General features: G+C 39.7%; 1 protein-coding gene across 4 annotated transcripts in view; it reads left to right on the top strand.

Annotated features, from left to right (window-relative positions):
• Positions 1 to 2,223: 2,223 nt before the first annotated feature.
• The window catches only part of LOC148854679 (uncharacterized), a 34,372-nt gene continuing 12,943 nt past the window's right edge, over positions 2,224 to 23,652 (top strand). The window contains exons 1-7 of one of the 4 annotated variants that reach the window (XM_088941396.1): positions 2,224 to 2,362; positions 3,658 to 3,846; positions 3,966 to 4,061; positions 7,271 to 7,358; positions 22,972 to 23,056; positions 23,203 to 23,266; positions 23,370 to 23,459. In XM_088941396.1, the coding sequence (XP_088797522.1) occupies positions 3,736 to 3,846; positions 3,966 to 4,061; positions 7,271 to 7,358; positions 22,972 to 23,056; positions 23,203 to 23,266; positions 23,370 to 23,459 (534 nt within the window). In that variant the 5' untranslated portion in view covers positions 2,224 to 2,362; positions 3,658 to 3,735. Of the gene's footprint in view, positions 2,363 to 2,618; positions 2,760 to 2,793; positions 2,984 to 3,657; positions 3,847 to 3,965; positions 4,062 to 7,270; positions 7,359 to 22,971; positions 23,057 to 23,202; positions 23,267 to 23,369; positions 23,460 to 23,652 lie in introns of those variants that run through there. The other 3 variants (XM_088941399.1, XM_088941397.1, XM_088941398.1) reach the window with 3 other exon arrangements.

The following is a 23,652-nucleotide window of genomic DNA, read 5'->3' as shown; positions in this document are numbered from 1 at the left end:
GAAATCCCGAGTGCATTTTATGGGGTAGACATTCATAAAACTGACCTCTTGAAATAATTTTGAAAAAATAAGTTATTAAGCATTGAAACACCCGATTGGGATAATCTCCCGCATGAATGATAAAATATATGATGTACGAAAGATATTCCCAATGCACATTTGAATGCGTTGTGTGGTTGAAGTAAGTAGAAAATCTGATTTATTTGTGTGAGTGTTTGGTGTAGGCTGACCCACCTAACTCCTCCAGCTAATATCACCATTGCTGTTATACATGATTAGGTCCAATTTTCTAGTCAGATTTTATCTTTTTGGGATTATAGCTGATAAGGGCAACTTTTGGGCCATAATATCAATAAAAATAATATTTTTAATATGATTTCTAAAATATGTTAACTTTTTAAAAAATATATCCAATAAGGGTAAAAATACTGATCATCTTCTTCCTCCTACCAACCATCCATCAGCGCCACCGCCTCCGCAACTTCTGGCAATGCCTCCACCCACCTTCGCCTCCACCCAATGCTGATAATGCCGCCTCCCCCCCACCTTCTCCCCAACCTTGCGAATCTCAATGACTACAAGCCACCAACGCCGCCTTCGCCCACCTCCGCCCCAGCCCTGCAAATCTCAATGACTACCATCCACCAGCATGCCTTCGCCGCCACCGCTGCCTCCGTCTCCGCCCACCTTTGGCAACGCCAATCAGATGACATGAGGTGGTCGGCGGCATTGTCAAAGGCGGCGCTGGAGGATGGTGGTCATTGAGGTTTGCAGGGTTGGGCTGGGGAAGAAGTGATTTGGAAGAGGAAGAATAGGAATAGTGCTTTTGCCCTTATTTGATATATTTTTTTAAAAAGTTAACCTATTTTACAAATTTTATTAAAAGTATTATTTTTATTGATATTAGGGTTCAAAAGGTGCCCTTATCAGCTATAATCCCTATCTTTATCTTTTTTTCATATAGGCTATTTCATTAATTCTCAATGCAATGGAATGGCAACACGGGTGGGGCAGGGATGGGGAGTCCCTATTCCCATCCCCATGAAAATCCCTATTCTTGTCCTCGTCATGTATAAAGTTATCTCTATCCCTGTTTCAATGGGGATTCCCACTCTTCGTGATTTTTTATGATATCAATCATTTTGTTTTTATTTTTTGTTTTATTTAAAAAAATAAAAATAAAATAGTCAAAATTTACAATCCCACAAATGGGAATGAAAAATTCCCCTATCCTATTTTTGTAAGTGAAAAGTCATCCCAATTCCTACCCTTGAATGAGCAAGGCGATGAGAATATAAAAATGGGAAAAATTGCTATTCTTACCAAAGCATAGGGGTGCTCACGGTTCGATTAACCGAACCATGGGCCTTTTTTTTTTTGTAGCCAAACCGATACTACTGGTTTGGAAATTTGGTAATCGAAACCGAACTGAAACCAATAGGTTAACCATTAGTTTGGTTCGTCAGTTTTTTGGTTTTTTAATTTTTATAATATATATTATAAATATATATAATATTATATTTTAAATAATAAATAATATGTCATATATTATAAATATATATTTATATATACTGCATATTTATTAATTTATAGTATATAAAAATATAAAATATATATAATATACATAAATATATAAAATATATAGAAATATTTGTATACCGGCCAGTTTGGTTAACTAATGGATTTCTACATTGATTAACTACCTTCGATTTTTCAAAAACACCGAACCGACTGATTTGGTTAATCGATTTTTCAGTTCGATTTTGGTCGATTCGTTTTTTTGTTTTTTGTTTTTTTTTTGCTACACCCCTACCAAAGCATCTAACAAAGTACATATCTTGGTTTCTGCCCGAGAGTAAGATTAGGCCATTAGTATTCCTCTCACCCAAAAATTACAATTGAGAGATGTGTGACTGCAATTCAAAGCGGGTAAAGAGTGATTAGGAAAAGTGAGTAGTAAATCTGTGTTCATAAACCACCTACACCCACTTAATCAAGGACGGCAATTTATCCGCGGTAGGGTGTCAGTGGATCGGATTTGGGTTGAATCCATCCGAATCAAATTTAAACTGAACCTGAACGGATTGAACGATTCAAAAATTTGTATTGGGTTGAATCGATCTACACAGACTACAATAATTAACGAACCGAGATAGAACCGGTCTACAGACTACATTTTATGGTCCGATATAATTAACGAACCGAGATGGGCAAACCCGATTAGTCCACAACCCGACTGAAATCGATCTAACGACAAACGTAAAAGCTCCGGACTCCGGTCAAGGTTTTCTGAGCAAACTATCACTCTTCGGCGGCTATTTCTTCTTTGCTCAAACATCCCGGGAAACAATCATTGGAAAAGGTAAATGAAACCTACTCATTTTTTTTCGTGTTTTTAGGTCGATTTAGGGTTTTAATTGTTACTAGACGTGAATGAATGGCATCCTTTCTGTATTTTGCACGTTAATCCGCTCGATTTAGGATTTAGGATTTTGTCTTCCATGGTAATGAATGATCAGTGCTGACTTGGAGTTGATTTAGTATTTTAGTTTTTACAAGACGTGAATGAATAGCTCATTTTTTTCCATGTTAAAAAGGAAAACTGTAAAAACGTAGGTAGGAATGATCTCCATTCTCTCTCAGATTGGCTAGATTTCCTTTTCATATTTTCAACCAGGGCACGGTTCTTCGTTTTTTCAAAATTTTTTTGGCATCTCTCAAGTCCTAATCACTTGGCTCACCCGTACTGCAGTGTGTGGGTACATGAATGTTTGTCTGCTCTGCTCCGATGATCTGATGTTTTCAAACGAATTATTTAAACCCGCTTCCTTGCGTTCTTTCATGCTTTGATTCTTGGTCTGGGATTAAACTAAGCCCTTTCCCCCCACCCCCCTCTCTCTCTCTCTCGGTATTCATGGAGTTATTTGGAAATTGCTGTAGTTTTCTAGTTGCTTTCCTTGTTCATTCTCAGAGATCCTCTCCGGTTCGCTCGCTCACCTAAGCTCTGAGAACCCCCTATCTGCTAATGCTAATGTTGTTTTTTCATTCTTCCTAGTAAATGATATTTTCTAAAGGGTAACTAAAATTGTAAAATTATTTTTGTAGAGATTAAGAATTTAAGACCCTATTACCCTAACATGCATTTGTCTGGGCTTGACTTGAGGGCTTGGTACAAAGGCGGCTCATAGAATTAAGAATGAAATATGTTTAACATTATATTATTGGATTATTTGAAACAGCGCAATTAAGAAAGAAATAAAGAAATTGAAAGTTTGTCATACTTGAATATCTTTTATATGCTATATTTGATTTTATTGTTTGCTTTTTCACTTTGAATATGTTTTATATGTTATGATTATGTATTTTGATTTGAGCTAGTAATTTTTTTAAAATATTTAATTTAAAACCAAAGTTTATATTTTAATATTTTCTTAATTATTTTATTTTTTTACAATTTTACAAAAATTTACATTTTTTTTTAATTTTCTAGATTTGTTTTTTTTTTTTTTTTTTAATTTGTGCCTTGCTTCAAAAAGGCACACACCTCACCTTGCCTGATTGTGCCTCAAGTGCAAAATACCCTTTGTGCTTTTTTTGTGCCTTGCACTTTTAAAACATTGGGATTACTAATATGTTGCATTTTTCTGTTTGTGGCAGGGTATAAGCATTTACCTATTCACAAGCTATTTGGTGCTTAACACACTCAGTTTGAAATTTTAATTTGGAGAAAGCTTGATGTTCTTCCTTAGCTTGATTGAGCATACTTTGCGTTTGCCCCCTCATCTACTTAAACTTCCTTTGGATGAAGCAATTAAAGGAGAACTTGAGGCACTTTTCTTGGATAAGGTTTGTCAAATTTCTTTCTTGACTCTTTTTCTTTTCATATTGTTATTGAAATTTCTGCTATTTGAAGTTATGATCAATATTGCAACATTTAACAACTTGCATCATATGTTTTGGTGAAGGTTATCCCGAATTTGGGGCTTTGCATCTCCATTTATGACATTGGAGATATTAAAGATGGCTTCATCTATCCTGGAGATGGTGCTTCAACCTATACGGTGTTTATCTATCTATGATGTTCCCTTCATTATTAATTATCAAAAAAAAAAAAACAAAAAAAAGATGTTCTCTTCATTAGTGTTTCCTTTATTTCTCATTGTAGTTCTTTCATTGAAACATTATTGATGTAATGGTTCTTTTGTTGGATCCTTGAATATCTAGCAAAGGGCATGCTATTTGTTTATCTTCTTCCTTGTTAAAATAATCTTCTTTGATACTTTACATCTTTGAATATGCTTAGAATGCTAACTTTTGTTCAGTTAGTATATGTGAGTTACAGTGGCATGTTATGATCTTCGTTGTTGGACATTTGGCATCTATGCCTCTGTATCTGGTTAGTTATTTTGTTTTTTGAAACTATAAGACAGTGTTTCATTTATATATAAATCCAGAAAAGGACAAAGATAGCCTCTGGGCAATGAGATTCTGTACAAGGATAAAATATATCTAACCCTTTACAAACATCGAAGTACATCAAAAGATCTTTCTATGACCTTACAAAAAGATAATCCCAATCAAGATAAATTTTAGTGTGTCTACTTTGAACGAAGAGTGGCTTGGATGCCCCTGATACAGGGAAAACCGCCTACTTTTGTTCTTTTTTATAGTGCAAATGACAACTAGAATTAATCATTGACATCATTGTAATTTTAGTATAAAAACTAAGGTCATTTTGGTTGTTTGCACTTTACAATCCTAAAGCAATGACATTTAACTGCCTTTTTTGGCATTAGGTGGATATGTAATATCTTAACTTATGGGAATGCATACAAAATTTGACAATGTAACGGGACAAAAGCAACAACGCAAGATCCTTTCTTATGGTTAAATAAAATTTAGTTAATAGGAAATAAGATATCCTTTATTCTATAAGGAAAAGTGCACTTCAAAGGATTCTATGAGGTGATCTCAAAATTCCTTCCGTCGAATTTATCCTTTTGTCTTGGGATTTTGGTTTCCATAGAGGATTAAGAGATGGGGAAATTGAGTGTTTGTCTACTCTTCTGTGTCTCCTTGATAAGGTTTGGTTGGATCCCTCGAAAGGGTCTTTTTCTTGTGGTTCACCCCAAAGGGTCTTTTTCTTGGGATTTTGGGCCATTCACCCCAAAGGGTCTTTTTCTTGTGGTTCCTTTTTCAAGTTCCTCTGCCAATTTCCCTCTCATCAGAGTTTCCCTTTCAAAGAAGTTTGGTGTAGGCCGTCCCCCCAAGGTTATGGCTTTGTGTTGGGAAGTGTGGCACGGTAAAGTAAACACAATGGACAACCTACAAAAGAGAAGACCCGTCCTTTGTATTTCACCAAACTGGTGCATTCTTTGCAGATCTCATGGTGAGGATTGTAATCATCTATTTTTATCTTGTAGTGTCACTACAGAGCTCTGGGCTTGGCTTCTATCTTTGTTTGGGTCTAGTTGGGATATGCAAGCAGAAGTAAGCACAATCTTTATCCCTTCTTTCTTCTCTTGGCCCCATAAAAGAGAAAGGAAAATGTGGAGATGCTCACGAGCAGCATTGTTGTGGACAGTATGGGAAAGAAAGGAATGCTAGAATCTTCCAAGAAAAAGGAAGAAGCAGTCAAACCTTAAAGGACTGCATTTTGTCCAGGTCTTTACATTGGTTAAAGACTCTAGAATTATTTAACCATTTTACTTTTGCTGATTGTTGGAAGGATTGGAAGTTGGTAGCAAGCTGTTCCTCCTACAAGGGAAGGGCAGTGACTAGCTGGCCCCCCCCTCCTCTAAGACAGTGGTGGACTGGTTAAATAATCCGGAGATGAGTTAAAGAAATTCAAATGGCTGACAAGAAATATGTTTATAACAGTACAATGGGTTGGGAGATCAGCTAATACTTTTGCTGATGTCTTGGCAAAACAAGGGATAAATAGGGAAACATTGTTCTGGGCACAATTGTAACTATTGTTTTAATTTCAACATTCATGTTTTCTCCGTTGTAGTTTGTGTATTTTCTGTTTGGAGAGGCTGCTCCTCGCGCCTCTAAGGGGATCTTCTTGTATCTATTCATTATTTTAATGGAATTGATGTTATTTAACAAAAAAAAAAGTGCACTTCAAAGGAAAGAAGATATCCTTTATTCTATAAGTAGGTAAATTGCCTAAAAGATATTTGGGCATGTCATTGAGAGAGAAGTGCACTTCAAAGAAGATTTGGGAGGCAGTGGTGGAGAGGGTGGATGGGAGGCTGGCATCCTAGAAAGGAAAATATTTGTCCAAAGGAGGAAAAGCTGATATTAATTAAAAACATTCTCAAGGTTTAAAATGTCGGTGTTGGTGGAAATATTGGTCGTCCAAAATATAAGAAACATGTTAGAAATGTCTAAAATATCGTATGGAAATATTGTAAAAATTATAGACATGGTGGTAACATTGTAAAATATGCAAAATATAGAATGATAATTTATGGAATGATAAAAGAAGCATAGGCACACCTTTTTAGATCATTATCTTGTTCCAAATCATTAAACAAAGCTAAGAAACTAAAGTTTTAGACAAAAGAATACGTTCTGAAATTGCCCTGTAAACCTTAAGATTCAGAGCTTCATGATAGGATGGGTTAAAGCAAAATTTAAACTCATAGAAAGTGTAGATGGTTGTAATAGATCAATCAAATAATCTATTACACAAATAAAAACTAATATTTAACTTCATGTAATGAATATTGAGCTAGCTCAAAGTGGTAACCAAGTTAGGCGGGCAATAGCATTGTTATTCCACATATATACAATATTGTTACCAACTTATGTTATAATGCTATCTCTTGTACTCTACATGGTGCTGGTAGTGTTCACTGGGGAATATGTTGATTCCAATAAATTTCATGTTGCTATCCTTGGAAGTGGAAATGGAAATATGTTGTGGAAACTATCTCTTATACTTCACATAGTGCTGGTGGTGCTCATTGAGGAATATGTGCATCATGCTCATGTATTTTCTAAGAATCTTTCATTAGTTAAGAAGGACAAAAATTCTACTTTTGTAGTCTTATTGTAATACTCTTTGTGGCAGAATGCAAGTTGCATGAAAAAATAACAACCAAGGGGTTTCTAATTCATTTTAGAAGGGTATTACTGCACTTGTTAGAAAAAGGATTGGATCTCTCATTTTACCCTGATAGAATCAAGAAACAATTAATATTTTGCTTATTTTTTTTTTTTCCATTTTCATATGACTCATCATGTCATTATATCCTGGCAGGTGCAGTTCAGATTGATTATGTTTCGGCCATTTGTGGGAGAGATTATTGTTGGAAAGTTAAAATCATCTGATGCTAATGGTTTAAATTGTAGGTGGTTTAATTAATATTCTTTCTATTCGAGTCTGCCTCAATTTATTGATTTCTTCTTTATTAACAAAAAAAAACGATTAAGTAGGTACTTCCCTACACAATTTACCCTATTTTTTCCATGTGGAGGGATGATTGACTTATCCAAACAGTCCAGAGTGTGAAGGATCCTTTGGATTGGCCAAGTGTTCAACTCTCCAAGACATAGCAGCCCTATATTCCACCTTGTATTGGTGGTTTCCCAAACATTTTTTTTTATCAATTTCCCAAACAAATATTAGCAGTTTGAATTTACAATTTTTTTATTGTAAACTTGTCCAGAAAAGAAGATTTATCATTGACATGTGGCAAGTACTTTCAGGCTGAAATTTACCCCATGAATCTAGTCCAGAAAGACAAACATGTTGAGCCTTTTTTAGGCTTCCAATTGGATTGCCACATGGAAAATTAATGGGTCATTCAGGGAAGCTTACTAAACAACCTGATTGGCAGAAACACACTCCTGGGCCCACACACACAGATATGTATGTTTATATAGGTGTATATGTCTATATAGATATGTATTAATGCATTAATGTATTAATGTATACCTTTATGTAAGTTCCAAGGACAATAGGAAGAATGAGGGCTGAGGAAGGTGGAATGGATGAGAGCAGGTTCAGATAGTAGGAAGGTGGAGGTATGAGGTGTCGATCGAAGCCAAGACTTTCAAGTTCGAAGAGGAAAGGATCAAAGGTGAGGATGTTTTGAAAATTAGAGAGAATAACAGAGCGACTGTGTTGGTGTCAAAGGAGGTCTTAGTCTGGTAGAAAGGTTTCATAGATGGGGCCATCAACTCTGGTAAGGTGATTGGATGGACAAATTCTTTGACTGTACCAGGTAAGAAATATGTAACAGAAGTGAAAAGAAACAGAAAGGGTTGGTTTATCTCTGTGGTGGAGTTTTTCGGAACAAATGGAAAGCAACTACTGTGTGTGCCAGAAGGGAGGCTACGGAAAGGGTGGATGGATTTTGTGAAGGTGCTAAAGTCTTTTCTTGTAGCCTTGAAAGTGAAGAGAGCAGAGGGGGTGAAGAGAACTGGTCAATTCTCCAAAGACCAGGGTAAAAAAGCTCAGGAAGGGGCAGTTTCGGTTAGTTCCTCTGGGAGCGTAGAAGTGCAAGGCACTCCGACTGAAGTGGTGGTTGCTTGCGCATCTAGTCCTCGAAGATTATTGGTAGGAGCAGGGAAGGATGAGTGGAAGAAAAGAAGGGTTTTAGTGGCCGATAGAGGAGTGACAGACTGGAGAAGGGTTCTGTGTACTGTGGCAGGGGAGTTAGGATCTGGGAGTGAAGCTTTGTTGTTCCCTTTTGCAGAGACGAAAGCTGTGTTTGATGTAGGCGACCAGGAGCTAAGTTTTAAAGCAGTAGTGGTGGATGGAGTTCTGATACAGGTTCAGAACTGGAGTCCATTTTGTAATGAAGTCGAAGTCCAAGATGGTTGTGTCCGGCTGAAGCTTGTAGGCCTTCCATTTCACCTCTGGCGGAACTCTGTTCTTGAACACATTGTGCATTGTCTGGGAGGCATCTTGATGAAAGCTGATAAACGATTTCTGGGTGCTGTGGAGTTACAGGTTGCTGGTGTAAGGCACGAGAACTTGCCGAGGGTCATTGAAATATGCTTGGATGATGCCTGGTACAAGGTGTGGGTGGCCTCTGAAGTTGAATGGTCGTGGGGGGGAGGTGTTCCTAAGGTAGAAGATGATGAGCTGGCGGGGTGGTGGACACGTGGAGGGCGTTTGTTGGGAGTCAAAAAGGTGGAGCAGACGCAAGGTTTTTTTGGGGTTACTGAGCCGGTTGGGGAAAACCAAATGACAAGAAATCCCATTAAGGAAAAATTTTCAAATAGGTTTGAATTAAGCAACTTAATGGTGGGGTTCTCTTCCTTTGCTGACGTGGCGGAAGGGCAGGGTGGGTTGGGGAGCCGAAAGGGTTGGTCTGAGCCATTGAAGGTGGCGGGTGGGTCGGGCGGGGTGAGGGTTGAGCCGGGACAGAATTGGAAGGGCCCACATGACAACTTAAAAGGTCACGCAGGCGGGTCGGGTGGGCATAACACTGAAAGGGGGATCCGGTTGAAGGACCCACATGATAACTTAAGTCGTCACGTGGGTCGGGGCAAAGGGGCTTCTCTTGGGGCGCTGATAGACAGTGCTAATGGTCTATCATCGTCCCGAGTCGTGAGAAAGGGGGGGGGCTTGTGCGCAGCGGCGGAAGATGGAAAAGAAACTGGTGTTGCAGTGGGTTTCCCGACGATGTTTGGAGGAGCATAGCCAATTGTGACGCTCCTCAGAAAGGCCAAATCCAAGATTTGATAGGGACAAAACTGAAGAGAGGGAAGAGAAGGATGAAGGATGGGCGCAGTGCAGTGAAGAATATGAAGAAGCGGAGGACCTTTCTGCTGATGGTACTAGTGTGGGCAGTGTAAACGAAGAAGGTAGTTGTGCTGGTGGTGACGTGGATGGGTGGAATATTGCTAGCTTATTTCAGGGTGTAGGTTGCAATCGGGTCACCATCTAGGGGTGAACCAGGGGTAGAGGGGAAAGATTACCAGGTTGGCCAAAGGATAGAAATACTTTCCAACCAACTAAGGGAGACAGATGTTTACCAACCTCTGGAACATGAGAGGGAGGCCGGGAGCAATCCTTTTCTAGCCTGTCCACCAATCCCAGGTAACCCAGTGAATTCGGTTTGTGCTACTAATGTGTTTCCTGTGTCCTTGGTTCCAGATTCCGTTTCTGTTCCATGTCCTGTAGCCCATGAATATGCAGCCGTGCTAGAAGGCGGGCTCTCTGAGGAGGGGGAGAAGGGGATGAAGGAAAGTGGAAAGGTGAGGGAAGGAAGGTTTAGGAGTGAAAAAGTGTGGGATATCATTGAAAAAGTGTTTAAGGAAGTGGAAGGAAAATTGATTTGGAGGAGGGAAGGGGAGGAAGGAAGAGGGTAGGGGTGGAGGACTCGGTGAGGGAAGACTTGCTAGCTAAATTTATAGAGAAGTTGGGCTGTAGGTTGGAAGATTTGAATGTATTGAAAGAAAGTTTATTGAAGAGGAAGAAGGAGATCGGAACAAAGAATAGGAGATTGAGTGAAGTTGAGAGATTGAAGAGAGATGTAGGAGACAACAATCTCGGGGTAAAAGGAGATAGGAGGAAAGGGGGAAAGTAGTGGAAGGTGGCAAGGGGTTTAAATAAGAAGTGGAATGAAGATACTCAGTTGGAATGTGAGGGGAATTGGGAGTGCAAGGAAGAGAGCGACAATAAAAGAGGTAATAAAACGGTTTGACACAGATATTGTGCTATTGCAATAGTCTAAGAGAATGGCGTTTAATAGCAATTGGGCACGGAGTGTTTGGAAAGCCAAGGGGATAGTTGGGTGGTTGCTCCCTCTTGGGGTGCATCCGGGGGGATTGTAACAATGTGGAAGAGGGATGTGGTTGAAGGCTTGGAGGAGTTGATCGGAAAGTTCTTGGTTTTTGTGAAGTTTAAGCAGCCCGAGGGTGATTTTACGTGGGTTCTCACAAATGTTTACGGACCGAATGACTACAGAAAGTGAAAGGAGTTGTGGGAGGAATTGGCGGATGTTAGAGGGTTGTGGGATGGGCCCTAGTGCTTGGGTGGGGACTTCAATGTGATTAGATTCTCGGAGGAATCCAATAAGGTTAACCAGAGAGTGACAAAAAGCATGAGGAAGTTTAGCAACTTTGTGGAGGACTTTGAGCTTAAAGAGATCCCCTTAGCTCATAAGACATTTACTTGGTCAAATCTCCAATCTAGACCCATTTGCTCTAAATTGGACAGATTCCTGTTCTCTCTGGATTGGGAAGTCCATTGGGGAACCTTGGCTTCTAGAGCTCTTCCAAGGGTGACCTCCGATCATTGGCCCATAGTGTTATGTAAGGAGGAAAGAAGGCGTGGAGGTCCTACCCCCTTTAGATTTGAAAATATGTGGTTACTCCACCCAGGGTTTAACAATAAAGTGAGGGAGTGGTGGTTTGAGTGTAACCCATTGGTGGAATGGGAGGGGATGAAATTCCACAAGAAACTTCAATTTTTGAAAGCAAAAATCAAGGAGTGGAATTTGGTGGAGTTTGGAAGGATAGGAAAAAGAAAGGGAGATCTGCTAGATAAGATTGAAAGCCTTGACTCTAAAGAAGAAAGGGGAGAAGTTGGAGAGGAAGACATTGAGCTCAGGAGAGATTTAAGAAGACAGTTAGAGGATTGCCCGCACAAGGAGGAAATTAGCTGGAGGCAAAAATCTCGGTGTAAATGGGTGCAAGAGGGGGACAAAAGCACTAGGTTTTTCCACTCTCTAACAGAAGGCAGGAGAAGGAAGAACCTGATCTCCAAATTGGTAGTAGATGGAGTTGAGCTAGTGCATCAAGAGGAGATTGCCGGGGCTTGTGTGGAGCACTTCAAATCTATCCTAAGAAGGCCTGTGTGTAGAAGGGTGTGGGTAGAAGGTTTGGACTGGCCAGATGTAGGGGTGGAGAACAAGAGAAGGTTGGAGAGAAGCTTTAGTTTAGAAGAGATCAAGGAGGTTGTTTTTCTATGGATAGAACAAAAGCCCTAGGGTCGGATGGGTTCACAATGGGTTTTTATTAGGACTGTTGGGACATTTTGAAAGATGATCTTTTGCAGGTATTTGAAGAGTTTTACAGGAGAGGAATTGTCAATCCGGGTGTGAATTCCACATTTATAGCTTTAATTCCAAAAAAGAAAGATGCTTCCCACCCAAAGGATTTTAGACCAGTTAGCTTGGTTAATAGCTTGTATAAGATCATTGCAAAAGTGTTGTCTTTGAGGCTGAAGAAAGTTTTGCCAAATATCATTGCACACTACCAAGGAGCCTTTGTGAATGGAAGACAAATCACTGATCAGATTTTAATTGCTAATGAGAGTGTGGGGAACCTTAAGAGGGATAAGAAGAAGGGAGTGGTTTGTAAGTTGGACTTGGAAAATGCTTATGACTTGGTGGACTGGGAATTTTTGAGGAAAGTTTTGACTAAATTTGGGTTCGGGGCTAGATGGTGTAAGTGGATCATGGGTTGTGTCCGGAATTATCATTACTCAGTGCTAGTGAATGGGACAGTGGTAGACTTCTTTCCAGCCAATAGAGGTATAAGACAAGGAGACCCCCTTTCTCCTTTCTTGTTCATTCTAATTGCGGAGGTTTTGGGGAAATTGGTTCACAAAGCAGATTCTAGGGGGCTCATTAGAGGCTGGAGAGTTGGGAGGGTGGAAACCCCTCTTACTCACTTGCAGTTTGCTGACGACACGATTCTTTTTTGTGAAGGCGGTAATGTGAGCTTTATTAGGAATTTGAAGTGGGCGATACAACTGTTTGAGCAAATATCCAACTTGAATGTTAACCTTGAGAAAAGTTGTGTTGTGGTGGTGAATTTGGAGGAGGGAGAGATTAGGGAGAGTGCTGAAGTATTGGGGTGTGAAGTCTCGGACTGGCCTTTGAACTACTTAGGGTTGCCTTTAGGGGATAATCCCATGAGAGAGAGCTTTTGGAACCCGGTGGTGGAAAGGTTCGAAAAAAGACTAGTGTCATGGAAAAAGAACTACCTCTCTCTTGGTGGGAGAATTACTCTTATTAAGGCCACACTTGCTAATTTACCTATCTTTTTCCTGTCGGTGTTTAAAATCCCAGTGAAGGTTGCTAATAGATTGGAGAAGTTAATGAGAGATTTCCTGTGGGAACCGGGAGAGGAAAAGAGGGATCATAGAGTGAGCTGGGAGATAGTTTGTAGGAGTAAGACTTGTGGTGGCTTGGTGCTTGGGAATATTAGGAGAAGGAATATGACTCTGTTGGGAAAGTGGTTGTGGAGATTCCCATTGGAGAAGGAGAAGCTTTGGGCTAGAATAGTGGCAAGTATTCATGGGCTGGAGCATAATGGATGGGATGCTGGAATCAGAGCTAGGACCACAAGCAATTCTCCTTGGAAAGCCATTCATGTCCTACTACCTGTTTTCTCCCCTAATATCAGGTATGATTTGAATTCCGGTAACTCCATAAAATTTTGGGAACAAACTTGGGTGGGGAGTGTCCCTCTAAAGGATCAGTTTCCTTCTTTGTTTGCTCTTTCTGATTTGAAAAATGAGCCAATCTCGTCTTTTACCACCTCGTCCTCTTCCATTTCTGGGATTGGGTGGAACTTGGGTCTAAGAAGGGATTTGAGGGACTCAGACTTTGACATTATTTTGAGCCTTATTGCAATTCTTGATAACGTTGTCTTAGACCCCACTAGGGCAGACTCTATAATTTGGACACCTCCCAATGGCATTTTTACTTGTGCTTCTTTCTTCAAAGTCTTAATTCAGTCCACCAGTCCTACCTCCCCTCCTTTTCCTGTTGATGAGGTTTGGTGCAGAGCAATACCTCCTAGGGTTGGTAGTTTTTGTTGGGAAGCCTATCTGGAAAGAATCAACACTAGTGCTTTACTCCAAAAAAAGAGACCCAATACTTGTTTGTCACCTTAGTGGTGTGTTCTTTGTAAAGCGGATGGGGAGAGTTGTTTTCACCTACTGGTGTCTTGCCATTTTGCGAGGTCAATTTGGGAATGGGCTTTGTCCCTATTTGGTTGTTGTTGGAACCCCCCATCAGACTTGCAAGGCCTTTTTTCCCCTTCTTTTTTTAGGTGGCGGATAAAAAGGGGAAGGACAACGTGGAGAGGACCAATGGCTGCGGTATGTTGGACACTTTGGAAAGAAAGATATTTTAGGATATTCTTAGAAGCTCAGAGAGGAGTAGCAGATCTGAGGGCTATCATTCATATTAGGGCGGTACAGTGGCTGAAATCTTTGGAGCTTTTCACAGATTACACTGTGGATGACATGTTGAGGAAGTGGGGTGAAATTGCAAGTTGCACACAAACTAAGTCAGTAATGAGTGTGGCTTGGACCCCTCCACCTAGTGGATTCGTGAAATTAAACTTTGATGGGTGTAGCAAGGGAAATCCAGGACAATCGGGGATTGGGGGTGTTTTTAGGGATGAAAATGGGGTCATTTCTGCCATGCTCTCAGGCCCAATTGGAGTGGGTGACTCCCTTAGAGCTGAGATCTTTGCAGTTATGGAAGGAGTCCAAAAAGCAAAGGAGTTGAACATCAGGCAATTCTTAATTGAAGGGGATTCAGAGGTGGTGATAGGGTGGCTGCTTAAAGATCACAATGGCTTATGGAAGTACAATAATGAGAGGAGGAAATTCAAGTGGCTGGTGCGGGAGATGGAGGTTAAGATACGTTGGGTTAAAAGTTCAGCTAATTCCCTAGCTGACGGTTTAGCTAAACAAGGGGCAGAAAGGGATTCTGATGAGTCCCCTTCAATTTCCATCCTGGTGAAATCCTAAGATAAATCATCTTTACTCCATGAAGAAGAACCATGCTCTATGCTCTGATTGAGTCTCCTGAACTGATCTGCCTTGACTAGATTTTATGATTACAGTTTTCTCAGAAACTGAATTCTTCATTGCTCAATTGTTTTATTCAGATATTATTTACTGTTCTGTATTAGCCTAGAATTGTTGTACTTGAACTATAACTTCTATGTGAATCCAATTCTTGTTGTCTTTAGTAGGGATTAGCAGTCCTGGCTTGGTAAGCAAATTTTTGGGTCTAGGCCTATGCATGTATGCTCAGAAAGCCAAGGCTCATATAGGGCCAGGCCCAGGCCTATATTTCAGGTCCAGGGTTCAGGCTGGGCCAGGTCTTGGAATGATCGTCCCTGCTCTTTAGTCTGGCATCCATATCACCCCAAAAATGCATTCTATGTTTTAGCAGTAATTAGTTTGTTAGATCACTAACTTGCTGTTCAAACTTAAAACTGGTGAGCTAGATGCAATAACCAGTAGAAATTCTTAAGTTTTTCCCCCATTCCATCAATACTTGCCTTAAGTTAAAACTGAGAATTGACTCATTATTGATGGGGACATTGTCCATGTTCACTGTCTGGCTGTAGTATCTGTGCATGTCTAAGGTCAATTAAGATATTGTTGAACCTTAGGCTTCCCCCCCAAAAAAAAAATTCTTGTGATACTTAATTGAACAGAGATACATATCTAATTCAATGTCTTTGGTCATTGTTGAAGACAAATTGTAAACTGAAGGACCAACAGTTGGGCCTTCTAGCGAGTGATCCAAGAATGGTTCAAAGTATCAATGCATGTGATACACAATGCAATTCAAAGGGATGATCATATATATTCCTTTTTTTAGCTCTTCAGTCTGAGCTTTTACAATAAACATGTTAGGAGGGGTTCTAATGTTTAAACACAAAGAGGAACCCCCCCTAGGGTCGACTTCTGCATCCCAGCCATTGTTTACCAATCCATGAATGCTAATAATCACTCTATGTCAAAGCCTGCCCTGTTCCAATGGCAATCTCCAAAACCATTTCTCCAATAATGTTGTGTTTCTTAGCCTAATATTTCATATTCCTAGAACCCTTCATCTCTACTTCTAGAAACCACCTCCCACTTCACTAGATGGTCTTTTTTGGTGTCTCCTGGTTCCCAAGGGAAGTCCCTCATGATCTTCTCTAGCTGGTTTGCCACTTTCATCGGTATCCTAAAGGTAGATAGGAAGTACATTGGTAAGTTAGCCAAAGTTGACTTTATTAGGGTTATCCTACCTCCTAAAGAAATGTAGTTTCTCTTCCAGTTCGCAAGTCTCTTTGTAAACCTCCCAATCATTGGGTACCAGAAACTATCTATATTAGGATTTCCTCCCAATGGTAGTCCCAAATATTGTAATGGCCAATCCCCTACTTTACACCCCAATAGTCTAGCTAGTAGAATCACCTCTTCACTCCCTAAATTTACTCCTGCCACACAACTCTTGCCCCAATTAATCTTAAGGTTGGAGATCCATTCAAATTTATGGACTATCCTTTTTAGATTCATAATTTCTTGTGCTTTCCCTTGACAAAACAGGATAATATCATCTGCAAATTGTAGGTGTATAACCACCAAACCAGTCCCTTCCAACTCTCCAGCCTCTAATCATATTGTTGGCATTTGCCCTTATGATCAATTCACTCAATACATTAGTTACCAGAGTAAAAAGGAAAGAGGATAGATATCTCCTTGTCTAAGGCCCCTTTTGGTTGGAAAAATCTCTTGCTACTCCATTTAGCAAAATTGAAAAGTGATATGAAGAAATTTATCCCTTCACCCATTTACACCATCTTTCTCCGAAACCCCTACACTTGAGAATGTCCAACAAAAACTCCCAATCCACCATGTCATAAGCCTTTTCTAAGTTCAACTTGCAAACCAGTCCCTTTTGCATTTTCCTTCTTCTAAACTCTACACATTCATTGGCGATGAGAATTTGATCCATTGTTTGTATCCCAAACACAAAAGCCCCTTGATTTGGAGAAATCATCGACGGAAGTACATATTTTATTCTTAGGGCTAAAACCTTGGAAATGAGTTTGTACATGCTTCCTAGCAGACTTATGGGCCTAAAGTCCTTTGGCTGGATTACATCCACTTTCCTTGGTATCAAAGCGATGAAAGTTCCATCAAGTCACCCCCAATTATCTCCCAACAATCTTGATAGAAAGCCATCGTAAAACCATCAGGTCCTGGGGCTTTAGATCTCTCCATTGAGAAGATTGCATTTTTCACTTCTTAAACCTCAAATTTCTTTTCCAGGGAATCCAATAACTCTCTGTTTTCAACCCTCCAATCCTGGCCCTCTACATTTTCTCTTGAACTCCTCGGGCCCTCATAGAGTGTTTTGAAATGATTCACAAAGGCTTGGGCTATGTCCTTATCTTTTGTCAATACTTGCCCATTCCATTCCAATTTCAACACCGAGTTTTTCCTCTTTCTCACATTTGCCAACATATGGAAAAAGCTGGTATTGTCATCCCCTTCCCTAAGCCATTGACATCTAGGTTTTTCTCTCTAAGTAACCTCATCTTTTCTTAGAATGTCTTCTAGATCCTTTTTCAACCCCCATCTCTCTTTCCTCTCTTCTGAACTCAAACTTCTCTCAGCTTCCTCACCATCTAGCCCCTCTATTCTATTGAGAATTTCCTGTTTTCCTTTTTTCAATATTTCCAAAAATCTCTTTATTCCACACCTTAATTCTTGCTTTCAGCAATTGCAATTTCTTATAGAATCTAGAACCCTTCCATCTGAAACCCACTTGATCTTCTTCCTACCACTCCTTCACTTTTGGCAAGAACTCAAGGTGCAGTAGCCACATATTCTTAAATCTGAAAGGGTAGGGGCCACCCCCAACCTCTCTTGGGTCGGACTTATTGGGCAATGGTCTGAAACAGGTCTTGGTAGTGCTGTAACTACTAATCCCTGCCATGCCACTTCCCAATCAGTTGTGAATGGGAATTTGTCTAACTTACAGCAAGTGGGAACCTCCTGAAAATTTGACCAAGTATAATTTACCCTTTGAATAGGTAAGTCCCGCAACTCAAAGGTCTCTATGAAGAGGTTAAACTTCCTCATACTCATTGTAATCCAGTGATTTGGGTTGTTTGATTCACTCAAAAATCTTCCCCCAAACACCAGGGACCCTCCCATAGACCTCTCACTGCTGCTGATTCCTCCCAGAGTCCCTCCCTTTCCTTGTAAGAGGTGGGTCCATACACATTAGTTACAACCCATTCCCAGTCATCCACCTTCCTCTTCAACTTTATGGACACCGAATACTAACCAATTAACTCCTCAGTACACTCCAACTCTGCATTTTTCTACAAAGTTATAATTCCCCCTGAAGCTCCCCAAGATTGTGTATATGCCCAACTTATGTCTCTAGCTGAACATATACTTCTTACCCATGTCCTATCTAACTCAGGCAACTTAGATTCTTGAATCGACAGAATGTCTGGTTTTTCTCTTCTCAACAGATCCCTAGTCACTCCTCTTTTTCTTGAGCTTCCTAATCCTCTTACATTCCAGCTTATCAATTTCATGGAGACCGCGGCAAAATACTCCCTAAACAAACAAACCACTCACCACTTCTTCCTGTCCTTCCTTCCAACACTCCCTTTATCATAATCCACCTCACATTTTAGCCTTTCCACCTCACTTAACTTTTTCTTTCTCTGCTTTTTTACACCATCTCCTTAAGACCCAGGCTCCTCTAGCTTCTGTTTCCCTTTTTTCTTTCTATTGGAACCCTTTTTCTTTGTTTTCCCCTTCTCTCTCTCTCTCTCTCTCTCTCTCTCTCTTGAGTCAGCTTCTGCATTTAATCTGCCATAACCCTTTACTTCCTTTTCAACAATAGGACTAGGAGTATCACCCTCCTCATCCCTTTCAATCTGTTCAGCCATCTCTTCCTCCACTTGAACTCTAAACAGTTCCATAATCAGCTCCCAAATTCTATCCCCGATCTCCATGTCTACTATTTCCGAAAACACAATCACCTCTGTTTCGTGCGTTTGATCATTCTGATTGGCAGACTGCAAGGTTGGGTTAGTCTCCCCTGTAGGCACAATATACATAGGACTAGAAGAAATTAGTAGCAAGAAAAACCGGGTTCAAAAGCGACTTTTGTAAACAGGTAGGATTTACTGGAGGATTTGGCGACCCCTTAACCCCAATCATTGGGCTAAAGCCGGAGGTGTTACCTTCAGAACCACCCTCTAGATAGTTAGCCGTGGGAACAGGGCAGTTTGTTGCTCTACGAAGAGGTTCTGGGTTGACTTTACAACTCCTACTAATACCCTGTATTTGGTCTTGTTTTGAACAAAGATCTCTGCTGTTCTTTGTCTAAGATTTTACTTCGAGGCGGAGCCTAATCTTCCTCTTTGTCAGGCTGGATCAAGAGTCTAGGAAGTGTGGTAGAGAGCTCGTCATCAAACAGTAGTCTCAAGCCATTTTCCACTTCTTCCCCATGCCAAGAATGGGACTTACTTTGAACACTTCCGAAGCTAAAACCTTCAGAGTTCTCTCCTTTCGTACTGTCCTCTAAATGTATCCACCCTACCTTGGATTTAGCTTACCTGGACTGGTAGAGTAGGAAACCAGTCTTGGCACCCAAGCAAGCCCCAAACTGGAGCTTCTCGTCGAGCCTGCCACTGGAGATTTGCGTTTGGAGGAAGAAAATGCTGCTACAACTTTGGTTTGGGACGACGATACACCCAAACATTGGTCCCCCAACTCTCGACCTCTTGTTGTAGTCACATGATTACTTAAGTGATCACACGACTTCCTTTTTAAGTCCCCTTGAGTCAAACTTAATGGGCCAGGCCTATTCGGCCCAACAGCCCCTTTTAATTCCACTTGAGTCAGATTTGCTAATTTTCTTCATTTTCTTCAGCTACTAGTTTGCTAATTTTGTTTTATAAAGAAATATGACTTGGGGATTTCAACAAGTGGTTGTTGAGTTGTGAGCTTTCCTAGATTCTCCTTTATTTTCTTTGATAATTAGTTGTACAACACAAATCAATGTGGAAAACTCAATTTTTGTAAAAATTAATCCTCAACAAAGCTCCTAAATTAGCCAAGGCATGGAAAACAGTCCAAGAAAGGCTCTAACTTTTTTTAATAAAGTATCCAATAATGAACAATGAATTCATAAAAGAAAAGAAAACTACTTATTGTCCATTGCAGATGAAGAATTCAAGGCTGCTTCTCTTAAGCAGTTTTATAAATGACAAAAATGAGATCTAAAGCATCCTCCCATTATGGAAACATTGATGTGTCAACATGTAACGATGTCTATGCACATTAATGTTACTTTTTTATTAAAAAAAGGCTTCATATTGTTCCAAGTTTTTGAGGGAAAAGAAAAGGTTGTCCTTGTATGCAAATCATTTTTCATATGGGTAGGCAGATGGCAAACATCTTCTTCCAATGATGACATGGATTATGCCAAAGAATTGAAACTTCTTGTTAAAGTTCAAAAAAGTCGTGGGATGTTATTTTCTGAAGGAGATGGGAAATAATGAATCCAAAGAAGTTGGTGTACTGGGAAATGTTGAGCACTTGAGCACAAATCAGAAAAATGGTGTCTTAGGCACAAGAGACAATGCAATTTACTAGGAACTTATATCTACTTTGCCTCTTAGGACAAATTAGACCTCTGGTCTGAGAAGTCCAACAACATAAATGGATGACTAGCCAAAGCTAGAGATGTATGCCAGCCTTCATGAATGACGGAAGAGAAGATAAGCTAGTGCTTCACCTAAACCTTCAGAGAAAACAGAACAATGAGGAAGATGTATCACCTTATTTTCTGATGTAGAAGAAACCACTGACTTGTATATATGAGCACCTTTTGATGGTGCTGATCATGGTTTCAAATTAGTATCAGAAGAACAAGGTCATGGTAAACAAGAGTCTTGGATGACAATCTAAAAATAGGAGGATTAAAATTATGTATTCTTCTCATCTTGGTTCATACTAGAATTCTGATTTTGAGCAAGTTGCAAATAGGTTGATTCAACTCAATCATATTAGGATTCGGCCTGCCATTGAATCCTATTAAGCTGATAACAGTCAAGAAGAAGGAAGAGAGAGAGAGAGAGAGAGAGAGAGAGAGAGGAAGAAGAAGAAGAAGAAGAAGAAGAGAAGAAGACGAAGAGAAGAAAGAGAGAGAAAGAAAGAACTGGTTCGAATGAGAGAAAGAGATCACTCTCCCATTCGACCCGAATTGATTTATATTACTTATATTGTGGAAAAGACACATGTGCCCCTACTTAAGTAAGGGACACTAAATCTAACATAATCTTACACATCAGCACATAAACATAAGTATAAAGACAGAACTACCCCTACGTATTCGACACTAACACTCCCCCTCAAGCTGGAGAATATATATCATATAATCCCAGCTTGTTACATATGTAGTCTACTCTTCCCCGACTCAACCCTTTAGTAGACAAGTCTGCCCACTGGTTCCCTGTGTTAACATATGCAGTATCTATCACTACACTCAGCACCTTCTCTTTCACAAAGTGACAATCAACCTCTATGTGCTTGGTTGTCTCATGAAACACTGGATTAGAAGAAATATGAACTGCAGCCTGATTGTCACAGTAGAGCTTGATTGGAGTGTCAACAGTGTATCCCATCCTCTGTAGGAGGTTCTTTAGCCACAGTAATTCACAAGTATGTGCCATAGCTCTATATTCTACCTCTGCACTGCTTCTTGCCACTACTATCTGCTTCTTACTTTTACATGTCACCAGATTACCCCCAAGAAAAGTGCAATAGCCTGTGGTAGATCTCCTATCAGACATAGAACCGGCCCAGTCAGCATCAGTATATCCTTCTATTTCAAGTTTTCCACCACTCTTGCATATCAAACCACGACTAGGAGCCCCCTTTAAATACCTTACAATTCTTAGAATCGCATCCCAATGTGGAACCAGAGGATTATGCATGAACTCACTTACCACACTAACCGCAAATGAAATATCTGGCCGAGTAATGGTTAGATAGTTCAGTTTACCTACAAGTCATCGGTATCTGCCAGGGTCTTCAAACACTTCACCCATATCGCTGCTCAACTTAGTCTTAGTTTCCATAGGTGTTTCAGCTGGTTTAGCACCTAACAAACCTGTTTCTTCCAGCAAATCAATGACATATTTCCTCTGACACAAGTTAATACCATGCTTAGACCTTGCTACTTCTATCTCCAAGAATTATTTCAATTTACCAAGGTCTTTTGTTTGAAAATGTTCCTGTAGAAAAGTCTTCAACCTGTCAATGCCTATTTTATCATTTTCGGTAATAACAATATCATCTACATACACCACCAATAGGATTTTTCCTACCTAAGAGTCATGACTGAAGATTGAATGATCAACTTGGCACTATTTCAGCCCTTTCCCTTATCTCCAATAAATGACGAAGAAACCAAGAGAAAACCCTAGACTGGGTGCGCAGAGAACAGAATTCTGGGCAGGTCTGATTTGCTCAGTTTGGCTCTGATACCATATTAGGATTCGGCCTGCTCTTGAATCCTATTAAGCTGATAACAGTCAAGAAGAAGGAAGAGAAAGAGAAAGAGAGAGAGAGAGAGAAAGAAGAAGAGAAGAGAAGAAAGAGAGAGAAAGAACTGGTTCGAATGAGAGAAAGAGATCACTCTCCCATTTGGCCAGAATTGGTTTATATTACTTATATTGTGGAAAAGACACATGTGCCCCTACTTAAGTAAGGGACGCTAAATCTAACATAATCTTACACATCAGCACATAAACATAAGTATAAAGACAGAACTACCCCTACATATTCGACACTAATAAATTGTTTCCTCAAATAAATTGGTAGAGCTTTTTTTTTTGTTATGCCATGGGACCTATTTGTTTCTACATGCATTTCCCTTCTTATTTGCAAAATAAATAGATCTTTAATTAAAAGTAGCATGTAAGATAAAAAAATTCATGCCACTAAAAGATCCTGAATTGGCTGTCATTTTTGTAAAATTTGGTTTGCAATTCATATTTTTGGTTGTATTATATATGCTTCTTTCAAGTTTCTTCCCTGAAAATATATTTCGTTTTGTTACATAAATTCATTTGTGATGAAACAATTCTCATTGTTGATTTGCATCAGCCAGTCTATTTCGTGTACCTATGACCTGATATTCAATCTTATCATGACAGTGTCTGTTGGTTTCTTTGATGACATCCACATACCTGTCCATCTTCTGCCTAATCCGTCCAGTCTTACACTCGACCCAGAAAACAAGTAAGAATGTTGTATTACAACTAATGCTGTTTAGGCCTTTGTTAATCCTGCAGTATGATCTTTGGTAAGATCATTTCATTTTTATCCTTCCATATCTTTGCTTTTAATAATACAAGTAAACTCCTCATCTGGTAATGGGGATACAGGCATGAAGGCATATGGACATGGGAATTTCAAGATGAACAATACCCAATAGATGGAAAAGATGAGGTTTGCATTGCTGTGTTGGCAGTCCTTTTGTCTTAATTTAATCTGGTTCAAAATTTCAAGTCGTTGGATAGTGATTTAACTTAGCTTTTGCAATTAATTGCAGATTCGATTCCGAGTTCATAGTTATAGTTATCCTCCAATCCCAATTGAGCAAGAAAAAGAAGCAAAGCCATTTGCTCCTATGGTGATCACTGTAAGTTGATCTTGTTGAATTCATATTCTGATGATTCTTGCTCCATGTGCCATTAATTTGAGTTCTAAAATTAAAGGTGACTGCTAAGAGATACCAAAATCTAAGCTAAATATTTGGTGTAATCTTGAATGATGCCTTAATACTTCTAGAAGGATATTGCCCTAATAGGTATCAATCAGCACCCCTGAGGACT

The sequence above is a fragment of the Nelumbo lutea genome, chromosome 4 (assembly GCF_056320005.1).
Source record: "Nelumbo lutea isolate HS-2025 chromosome 4, American lotus-T2T, whole genome shotgun sequence".
Taxonomy (NCBI): domain Eukaryota; kingdom Viridiplantae; phylum Streptophyta; class Magnoliopsida; order Proteales; family Nelumbonaceae; genus Nelumbo; species Nelumbo lutea.
This window is presented reverse-complemented; position numbering and strand designations above follow the sequence as displayed.